This window comes from Merops nubicus, unplaced genomic scaffold (assembly GCF_000691845.1).
Source record: "Merops nubicus isolate BGI_N331 unplaced genomic scaffold, ASM69184v1 scaffold11534, whole genome shotgun sequence".
Lineage (NCBI taxonomy): Eukaryota > Metazoa > Chordata > Aves > Coraciiformes > Meropidae > Merops > Merops nubicus.
This window is the reverse complement of record NW_008602285.1, coordinates 42,307-53,008: the sequence shown is the minus strand read 5'-3', so window position 1 is coordinate 53,008 and position 10,702 is coordinate 42,307. Positions and strand designations below refer to the sequence as shown.

The following is a 10,702-nucleotide window of genomic DNA, read 5'->3' as shown; positions in this document are numbered from 1 at the left end:
GGACCAGGGACTGGATGCAGCGCTGGATGCTCAGGCGCCGCGAGTCGCCGGGGCTCTGCGTGGTCGCCGTCTGCTGGTTGTTGCTCTCGTCGTCGAGACCGAGGCCTAATTTTTCCATCTTGTGGTCGTGGTTTTTAGTGTTATAGCAGGTGATGCACAGGTCGTAATCCTGGAAAGGCAAGGAAGGGAAAAGTTATCGGTGTTCCTGTAAAGGGTGTCGCGTCACCTCAACAAATCACTCCTAGTCTGTTCCTGGCCAATTGCTCCTCTAGGGAAAATTCAATCTTTTGCACCATGTTGAGGTACTGGAGAAGGAATAAATTCAAACTGTAGCCAGAGAAAGCGTGGGGGTGTAAAGGTGTCTCGAGATCTGCACAAACATATACAGCTTGAAAAACAGGTTTGCTCTGGGCTGATGTCACAGGTTATTCAGCTAGGCCAGAAAAAGCCCCTTCTTTCCCAAGAGGAAAGAAAAAAAGCTCAAGGAACAAACATCTGCCCATCTACTGCTGCTTCAAAAGAAAAGGGGCAAGAGTGGCAGGAGAGGCACCAATTTTCAAAGAAGAAAGGAGCATGAAAGCTGCATTTTTAGTTTTCAGGCAAGTTCATCAGCAAGGCGTGCTGACCAAGGAACAGAACAGCATTTACCTTCTGCAAAAGCAACACCACAAGAGTTTGGGCTCAACTCTTTAAGAAAATGATCCAAGCCCTCAAGATTCGTTAATCCATAGGAAATTTAGAATTTATTTTCTGGTATGTATGAGAAAAATGGGAGCACCAAATTTTAATCAGAAATTTTCATAACTGAACTTAAGGCAGTCATTTACTTTCAGCAGGCAAAGAAAAAAATCACATTACAAGGCAGATTCAAGGTTAGTCCACCTTCAGGAGGGCACAGCACTGACCCAGATGACTAGGCTTGATCTTCAAACACACTGGTACTACAAAAACACTTCTGAAGACCAAAATGCTGTTCACAGCATTCTACAGAGACACAACAGGGTAATGGAAGAATCACCCAAGAACAGGAATCTGACTTCTAGCAGAGCAAAGCCTCTAGACCAGTAAAGCACTGCAGAGCCCTGTTTACAGAAATACTGCAGCACAACACTTCTGACTCTGGAAGAAGAGAGGACACATTGCTCTTCAGACCAATCAGCTGATCCTACTGCTGCAGCTCAAGCAATTGCTACGGTTCCCAACTGCTTGAGAAGCAGCACCTAAAACGAACTGCAGGAAATACAACTCTGCTTCAGTTCTACACAGCCTCAAAGTAGGAGACAAAAGTCATAGCAAGTAGCAGATTAGAAGAGTTGCTTGTTACAGAGAACGGTTTCCCTTCCTCTCTTTCTGAACACCCAGCAGACAAGCTGTAGAGATCTTTTTCCATCAGCTGATACTGAGAAATTAGTCCAGTTAGAGTGCTCTGAGTGAAAGCTTCCCCTAGCCTACCTCACAGACAGTGCAGTGCCATCTGGTCTCCACGTGGTGCTTGCACTCGTTGCAGGTGTAAACGAAGCGGTCTTGGCTCTGGGTGTGCAGCTCCACCAGCATGCACATGGTTGACCACTGGGCCCTGCGCAGTGAGGAGAACTCCAGGTGCTTGTCCCTGGCGAGGGTCAGGAAGGCGTCGCGCCCGTCCATCAGGTCGCAGGGGATGAGGGGGTCAGGCTCCACGATGGGGGGCAGCGAGTTGGCTGCAGGGCCAGCGATGAGGCGGATGACAAAGAAGACCTGGAAAGTAGGAAGATTTAATATGCCAGCACTAAGCAAGATGCTTCAGTCACCAAACTTCGTTACATAGGGTGTACAAAACCAAGACTAACCAAGACTTGAATGATGTGTTCATTCACACCAGGGTGGCATGCCTGTAAGGACTATGAATTTTAAATCTCTTGGTGCCCTGCAGGTTTACCTTCTTCAGAAGCATTAAGTAAGGAGCACTGGACTGAACAGTAACAGTAAAACTGTTGTGACAACCTGAATTGTTATGAAGTTCTATACAGGCAGAGTTTTATTTCTCCCCACTGCTCTTGCAGCAAGACACACAGTTACTGGTACTTGTCAGGTGTCTCACAATTCTCCAGCCACATCTGTAAAATTTCCAGGGTATGACTGAAATGTCAAAGCCTTGGACATCCCTCTGCTGAAGTAAAATACATGTTTCTCATTCTATTATCTCTTACCTCTTTGTGCTTCTCCATAGTGGCATACAGCTTTTGGGAGAGGTCATTGGACACATTGGGCATGCCAGGCTTTTTCTTATTGCCACGACTCAAGCTGCTCTTGTTCTTACTTGTCTTCTTATTGTTCTTCTTTTTGGCATTTTTACTGTCTCCCTTGCTCACCTATTAATTTTAAAGGCATTTTATGTCAGATAGCCAAGTCCCACCACACAAGCTTTTTATTACTTCCACATCTTGTATGACTGCAGGACAAAACACACTTAACAATAATCCACTCTGAAGACACTTACCAGACTCCCCTGAAACATTAAATTAATTCCATTAGAATTACTCCATAACATACCAAGATCAGCAATACAAAGTTCTAAAAATATTAAAAGCATGAATACTCAGGGGATGCACAGAAATGTTATTTACTGAAACCTGTTTTGTGAGCTGTAGATGAACACAGAACACCCTCTTGGATAATCACAAAGGGGTCCAGCAGATGGCCTCTCAGTGCAATTCAAAACCAAAAATAACTGAAAAAGTACAACTGACATCCCACTAACCAAAGGTAGGAAAGACTTAATCCCACCTAGATTTGGTTTGTTATAACTCTGACATATCTATTTTTATTTCTTATGCATTAAACTGATTTTGTTATAACCCTGTTCTGAGTCCAAAAGGCATTAGTACAGTGCAGCTTCTAGTATGTACCTTTCTCCTGTCATATCCTGCAACAGTCAAAACAGGTCAGCTTAACTTCAGTGATAATCAATTAGCAATGGCCAGTTTATTGCTCTTTGTGCTTCTCAGAGGGCCCCCACACGACAGCATGATGATGAAGGATCAAAGCAATTCTTATCCAAATAAGCATTTTTCCTAAGCTTAAAATAACTTTGTCAGGATGGAAATTTCCAGTGAACATGAATAACTACCTCACTCTTCACTGGGGAGTGCAATTTACTATCACCTCATTTTCAAGAGGTGAAACACAGGATCAAGAAAAAGTTACAACTGTTTTAAATAATCAAGGTTAAATAGTAACATGCTGCAAGCTCCTCCCCCATGGGATTTTGGGCACAAACTCTGTGCAGCCCAACAATAGTTCAGTAGTAATTTTTGCTTCAGATCCTTAATGCCTTAAAGCCTTCTACTAAAAAAGCCTATCCAGAGTAAACCACTGGATCACAGCATTCTGGTACCTTCTCAGAACCTCCTGCTAAGATTGGTATTGTAATATCCGAGTTTGGAAGAGTCAGCCACTGTTCAAAAGCTAAAACTTAAGGAAAAAGCTTCCAAGTCATAGGAGTATAGAACTCAGTAGTATTTTAACAGCGCTGATTTCTAAAATGTAAAGTTGGAATTTATGGTAGCAGGAAGCTAGACAGGTGAACAAGCCAGTAAACCCAAGTGCCTAAACCCCCTCCTTTTTCTTCTTCATTAGTCATATGGAATCACAGCTTTGAAATCAGATCATGAAATGCAGGAGCAACTCTTACATCCGTGCTTTCATTACTAGTGTTTTCTTCTCTCTTCCTTTCTTCTTCCTCTTGCTCTAGTTCTTTAATGCTCTCCTCCAGAACGTTGGGCCAGAAATCCCCCTCAAAGTAAGGCAGCTCCTTCGCACTCGTCAGACGATCTTCTGTTGCCTGCTTGAATATATCCTGAAAAAGAGCAAAACACTTGGTTACCACTTTGCAAGTCCCACTGAAAAGGTTGCCTTCACTTCTAAGTGATAAAAAAAGGCACCAGCAGATCAAAAGGAGAGCTTAATATTTCAATTCATTTTATGAGCTGCACATTGTAGGTGTAGATTCAACTCTGCATCACTTAGACTGTCAGATGTTCCCACTTCCAAGAAATAAATCTAGTGCTAGTCTTCCATATGCGTACATACCAAATGGCATAATATAATCACTATACTGTTGACACTAGCTGAAGTCCTGATCATTCCAAAAATTTTCCATACTTCTGTGTCAACAGCATAACCTTGCAATTTTATTTACCACAGGAGGATTAAAGATTCCACCTAATTTCTTTGTAGTAATGAGATGAGATTTTCTCTCTTTTACAGGACTTCAAGAATTTAGTTTGTTCTAAGGAATCGTTTCAAATCTTTTGCTAGAATAATTTCAGAAGTTACATGCTTTGAAGAGGATGAACTCTAAACTTCTAGTGCTCAACTGACTTAAAACTAATACATTAAACTCCAAGAATCAGGCACAATGGTAAAGAAGAAAGCAAGACAAGAGTGGTCACCCCCCCCAGTACAAACCTTGTAATCATGGACAATACGCTCTGACACAGATTTGTCCAGCATCTTCTTGTACCACTCTTGCAGTCGTTTGGGCTTGGGTATCTTTTGGTCAGGAGGATGGCAATGGAAGATGTAGTCATCTCCTTCACTAGGTGGGCATGCCCAGATATGTCCAGTAGTATACCTAGAATCGTTAGACAAAAAGAGACATGTGGGCTCTGATGATTAACAGCAGAGCTTGCTCCCCTCTCTGCCACGAGATGGAGCCACCACAAAGTTGGCTGGTGTTACTGGATGGACAATAATTACAGCTCATCAAGACTTGAAAACTCTTGTGTTTACTCTGGCTTCATTCGTGCAACAGCATAACCATCTTTTCACTAATTTTTAAAAAACTATTTCTATATGTGGAGTAGTTTATATAAAGTGTGCACATTTTCCACTCGAGGTAAAAATGAAATCCTGATATAGACTTGCTGCTGCCACTCTCCAGCTAGTAAGAGAAAGATGGAGAATAAGTATTTCAGTAGTAAAAGCCAGAATTATTCTTCCTAGAGACAGTGCAGTCATTCATTATGCAGCAATATTTTTAAAACCAGACTTAAACACACAATTTACTTTACTAATGTAAATCCCTTTTTTTTTTTTTTAACTTTGAGGATCAGTTTTAAAAGGTTTCACAATTATATCTGTGAATAAACAGTCACTGTCAACCTGTGCTGTTGGGTGTACAATTTAAGTACTACAAAGACAGGTGACATTCACACAGTAGCAGCTGGAGAGAGAATCTGATACCACAAAGATCACTTCTTCCTCAGTTCCACCTTTCATTTCTTCAGTTGTTCTGTGCTCTTTCATGCTGTCCCAAGTATACTCTCCTCCTCTTCTAACTTTTCAGTTTCTCAGCATTTCAACAACTCATTCTATAGATTTTGTAGTGGCCTTACACAGTTGTTACAGAGTTAATCAGTACAGACAGAATACACTTACCTTTCTCTTCAGAAAAATGGGCAAGGGCTTACTTGCAAGCCCAAAGGAATGACCTGATTAAAGCAGTGACATGACACAAGGACTGCACCATCAACAAGGCCAGCAAAATTTTATGGTCCAGATAAAAAGGCACATTTTTTCTACTTAGACTTAGGAAGTTTTATGTAAGTTTGGAAACCTAAAAATACCTGAAGCATAAGCCTCTCCAGAAAAACCTGCAATCCCTTTTTACCTTCTCTCCTTTTCAGCTCTGCACAGTTGTTGCCAAGTTATTCTATCACCAGATGAAGTTAGGCACCATATTCTCCACAACAAGATGATGTAATTTCATTTGCAATTAGAACTACCTAGCACAAATGCTGTACAGAAGAAAACAATAAAAACAAAGCTTACCCTAGTTTCTTGACATATTCTAGATATCCAATTAGTATTTCATGATAGACAGCAGTCCTCAAGCATTTAGGGCGGAAGAAATGAACACTGTCAAGGTAAGATATATACACTCGCCTAAAAAAAAAAAAAAAAAAAAACCAAACCAAAGATATGATGAGAAGCAGAAGTTTCAAAGTAGTTCTACAAGTTTATTCATGTTTTTTAATACATTTGAAGCATCCAATACAACAGCAATCTTCAAAAACTCTGATCCTTATTTATCTCTAGAAAAAAAGCTCTCTGTTGATATCCAAGCTTCAACTCTCTAAAATTATCCAGTCCTTTCCTTGAGAACACTGACAACTGATCCTGAAGGCAGCACTGTCTGCCAGCCAGCATCCCCAGCAAGGGCTCTGACGCTCCTACAGGAGCTGCTTTGTTTCTAGAAGCAAACAGGACTAAGAATCTTCACGTACCCAACACCGAACCTCCATACAGAGCTTCAGAGGGTTCAACCCAACTGAGACAGCACCAAGATAAACTAAACTTTGCTGCAGCTCCTCACCTTTGATTGGGTGGAGGACAGTCTGAGCCGTACTCCTGCACGTGCATCCCAAAGAAGCACAAATCCACACCATCAATCTCCTCAAAGGCAAAAAGTGCTTTGGTTCGATACGGGAAGGACTCGGCCATCTCCCCACTGTCCACAAACCTGCACATTTGCCAGAGGGGGAAGAGGAATATGTTGACGTAGCAAAGAATACATGCCACTAGGTAAAGGCAACAATGAGGAATGCTGTAAATATCATTTTAGCACAATCTTTAAATGTTTACAGGCTCACAAGTAATTAATATGCTGCTGTAACATCTCTGTCAACAACTGGTCGGTGGGGAGGCTTTGAGTACAACAGGATTTTTTGAAATAGTAGCATGTAAGTAAATGCCAATAGCTTTCTCCTCCCCCAAAAGAAAGGAAAATGAAGCGTGGGAAGCTCATACCTTGCTTTCATTCCTGGTTTTACTTCCACAGTTTTGTCAGAGGCATGTACCACCCTAACTGTAACCTCTCCTGCCTCAGGGTGATTCTGTCGTCTTAGGAAATCATTGACTCTGTTCTCCAAGAAGGTACCAAGTCTTGTAGCTGGTAACCCTGCAGGAGGGAAAAACAGCTCTAAACACACAGAAACCAAATTGTTCAAATGTTGATTTCTCCCTTCAGATGTTAAATGGAAAGTGACTCAATGCATGCAGCATGCTACCATAAATCAAAGCTTCATCTCTCAACACTAACACCCTGCATGGGGTGAGCTGCTTTTTACCTGCAGGTGCATTTAAGACTTACTCCTTAAATGAAGAAAGAATCTGTAATTCAGCCCTATTTTTATCTGTCTTAAAAGTCAATGACAATTAAGGCTCCTCCTGAATAGAAGCTGTTAATTACTTAAACTGGATTAATAAACACTGCTCTCAGACACAGTTTCAAGAGCAGACATTGCATTTAGATGCATATCCTCTCTACAAAGCCACACTAGCCAAGTTAGTCTCTCCACTTACCAAAATGATGCATTTCAATAATGGAAAGAACATTTAAACAAAACTGTGCCTGCCAGCAATGTAGTTATAAGGTTCTAATTTTCATACAAAGGAAGTACAAGTGTAACATTAGCTGACAAACCTAAAGCTGAGAGGGAATTTAGGACTTCTGGTGTAACAGGGCCTGCCTCACTGCTGTCCTCCTAGTAGAGCTGCATACCTGCCAATCATCTTTTCATTTTTCCAATTTGATATCTTTCAGTAAAGTGTCACTATACTATGTTAAGTTTACAATACATTGAGGTTGCTAGAAACAAACTGATAAAAACTGTAGAACCACTCATATTCTCCCTGAATCTAGAGGGTATTGATTTTGGAGATTTTTGGGAAAAGACGTTGAAGTCATTCATTGAAGGGTTTCCTGAATCTTGATGCTATTGGTTGGCTGAGGAATTATGTTTTCCTAAGTTAGAAATGTAAATACTTCCTATCTCTAAGAAGCATGCCTATCTAAGAAGCTTCTGAAAGACTTCCTTTGACTAGAGAACAGATGGACAACGACTGCACAAATTTCCTTCTATGCTGCCTCCAAATCAGCTGCTTTGATCAAGAGGAAATGTCTACAGAGTGTTGTTACCAGGTGATGCAACCTTTATCTCCATCAGGCCTCTTAAGAGCAGCAGTATTCACGGTGACTTGAGCACATTATCATAAATTTAGACTGCAGTCACAGAGCAACTACTTCCCAATGCTATTAATACTGCAGTTGAGATAAAAGGATGTGTAACTTGCATTAGCAGTGCTTTAAACCACTGTGTTAACCCTCTACAACAGACAATTAGCCAACAGGAACACCTGCCAATGCAAATATTCTGAACATCACAGAACTGATGTTCAGAACTGACCCAAATCATCCTCCTTTAACTCAAAAAAAAACCAGAAATAAATGAAGAACAAGCACAAAAGACACTTCTTTGTTAATTATTAACAAATTATTCCAGATTTGTTGGTGTAAAGATCAGAATCTTACTTTTAGCAGAGAATTTGTTCTCTTTCCTGGTTCGTCCTGTTTTCTTTAGGCAGCCATCACAGACAAAGCTGAAGCAAAAATAAGAGAAAGTACAAAACCACCTCAGTTCAGGCCATAAAGTTCCTTCAGCATCTTACCACGAAAAGCAAAATCTTTCAAAAGATCTTATCTGGTCCGGAAAATACCTCAATGGAAATTTGAAATAAAAGAGAGCACAAAAAGCAGTGCCAGGAGAACCAGCTCAACTGTTTCAGATCTGCAGAGAAGGATCTAAGCTCCAGGGGGTGTGTCACCTGCCAGTCACCCATGTCACCATCTGCACACCCAGGGAGCAGGGTCTCCTCTGGCAGGTCTAACAAGATTTGGCTTAAAATATTCTTGGAACAAATAATCTCAAGCTGCTGACCCTGATGAAGATGAGATACTGCAACACATCCAGCAAAAGGCTGATTTTTTTCTAATTCTTAAGTACACTGTGGCAGGAAATGATGGACAGACTCAGTCAGAGGATTTCTGCCCTCTTCTGCAGCACTGTGGATGGGACAACAGAATGGTAAAAGTCATAGTTCTCTTGTCAAGAAAGGGAATGTTTCTGCTCTTATAGAGCTTTATCTACATATAGTTTATAAGGTTTTTAAAAAAAGCTTTTAAAGCAATCAGAAAAGCCAGTATGTTGATCAAAACCCACGGAGTAACTAAAAAAACCTACTAGATTGGTTTTCAAATTTAATCTGATCACTAAGGACAAAAAAGTGAATTCAGCTATTACATTCTTTTGTTGTCACAAATTCTCCTGGAAGATGACATACAGAAATGGTCACTAGAACTAAAAGTTTCTCTTGTTCTCCTCATGAAGGGCTGGTAACTTTAAACATAAAAGGCTGAAAGGTTCTCTTCCACACAAAGAAATGTTAGAAACATTTAAGATGAGAAACAGCTTCACACACAACACAGTCAGATATGCTGCCTAAGTTTGATGTTACCCTATAGTAAATTTTTTAGGTGGGAATGCAACTTCTTCCATTAGACACTCTTTTAAAGATAGCCAGTGTAAGCAAGTTTCTCTACACTAACTCCAGGAAATCCATCAAATGCTCTCTACTTAAGAAGGAGGAATTCCTCACCCAGAAGGCCAGATTATCTCATTATGAAGAACACAGATCTGGTGCATTTTTCTTCCACACTCTATACATTCAACAAATCTGTAGAAGGAAAAAAAGAGGGAAGCAAGGTTAGTAGTATCATTACTTGCTTGTATATTTTGTAGTATTTTATTAGAGGACTTTTGGCATTTAGGCTCCTGCATCCATTTAACATAGAATGCTTGAAAACAGCCTCCAGAATGAATTAATCTTTCAGCTCAAGTCAGATAGACTACGCAGGGATACACTATTAACATTTTCTTGCCTTACTACCATCCACTTTGCTCATTTTTTAAAGCAAAGCCCTTTAGGATAAAACCTCTAACTGCTTGTTACTGTAAGAAAGAGAGGAAAATGGATTCACAGGTGTCAGAAGCAAAGAGCCAGGAGGAAGAGCTGGCTGTTAGTTGCCCCACTATGCTTGAAGCCTGGGGTATATTGCAGATACACTGCAGAAAAGTGGGAAGGAAGAAAGCAGAGGCAGTATCAAAGTCACTTTCAGAAGTAAAATATAAGTAGCAGAGATTTAAGGACAACTGAGTTAAGTGATATGGTCTATTTTACAGATGCTGGTGAATGTAATTTTCCAAACTACCTAAGGCTGCTTCATGTATTTGTATTTCAAACAATCTGTTTGAAAAGGTCTGTTTGTAGGAGTCTGGCACTTTGAGTGAACAGCTCTCATTTCTGTAGAGCATATGTATCATGTTCTATGTCAGGCCTGTATTCTAGTATTAGCTCTATCTCCACTAGAACACAGGGAAAGGAAAGTTATGAATCAAGTTACTATTCACTCCTTCCCACAGTTCTAGTGAAACAAGAGAACTGGGTGACCCTTATGCCCTTAGAAGGCTGGTGTGGGAGGAATACAAATCCTTTCTGCTCATTCACTGGAGAGGAAGACAGTTCCTGCAGAGCAGCAGCACAGGTGTATAAGGCCAGACGATGTAGACTGGCTTCATAAAACCCACTTGGTAGCAAAGAAAAGCAGCTGAGTCACCATCATCTTAACTTCACTGAATGTCTGCAGCTCTGTTTCCAGAGCAGTGCAGAAGAATCAGTGGATTCAAGTTTAACTTTTCCTTCTACTACAGCTGCCTCCAAAATATGGACCAGAAAATCCAAAGGCAGCAGAACAGCTACTGTCAAATGTCTCAAACCAGTTCTGAGATGTGACCATTTCCCAGGAGAGGCTTTCAGAGTTATC

General features: G+C 40.7%; 1 protein-coding gene across 1 annotated transcript in view; it reads right to left on the bottom strand.

Annotated features, from left to right (window-relative positions):
- Positions 1-4: 4 nt before the first annotated feature.
- EP300 (E1A binding protein p300) overlaps positions 5-10,702 on the bottom strand; it is a gene marked incomplete at its 3' end in the record, with an annotated part of 53,003 nt that continues 42,305 nt past the window's right edge. Inside the window, exons 24-33 of the mRNA XM_008938310.1 lie at positions 9,478-9,555; positions 8,354-8,421; positions 6,790-6,940; positions 6,356-6,502; positions 5,812-5,925; positions 4,447-4,612; positions 3,671-3,835; positions 2,187-2,348; positions 1,453-1,734; positions 5-169 (exon numbers count right to left, since the gene is read on the bottom strand). Coding sequence (XP_008936558.1) covers positions 5-169; positions 1,453-1,734; positions 2,187-2,348; positions 3,671-3,835; positions 4,447-4,612; positions 5,812-5,925; positions 6,356-6,502; positions 6,790-6,940; positions 8,354-8,421; positions 9,478-9,555 — 1,498 coding nt within the window. The remainder of the gene's footprint in view (positions 170-1,452; positions 1,735-2,186; positions 2,349-3,670; positions 3,836-4,446; positions 4,613-5,811; positions 5,926-6,355; positions 6,503-6,789; positions 6,941-8,353; positions 8,422-9,477; positions 9,556-10,702) is intronic.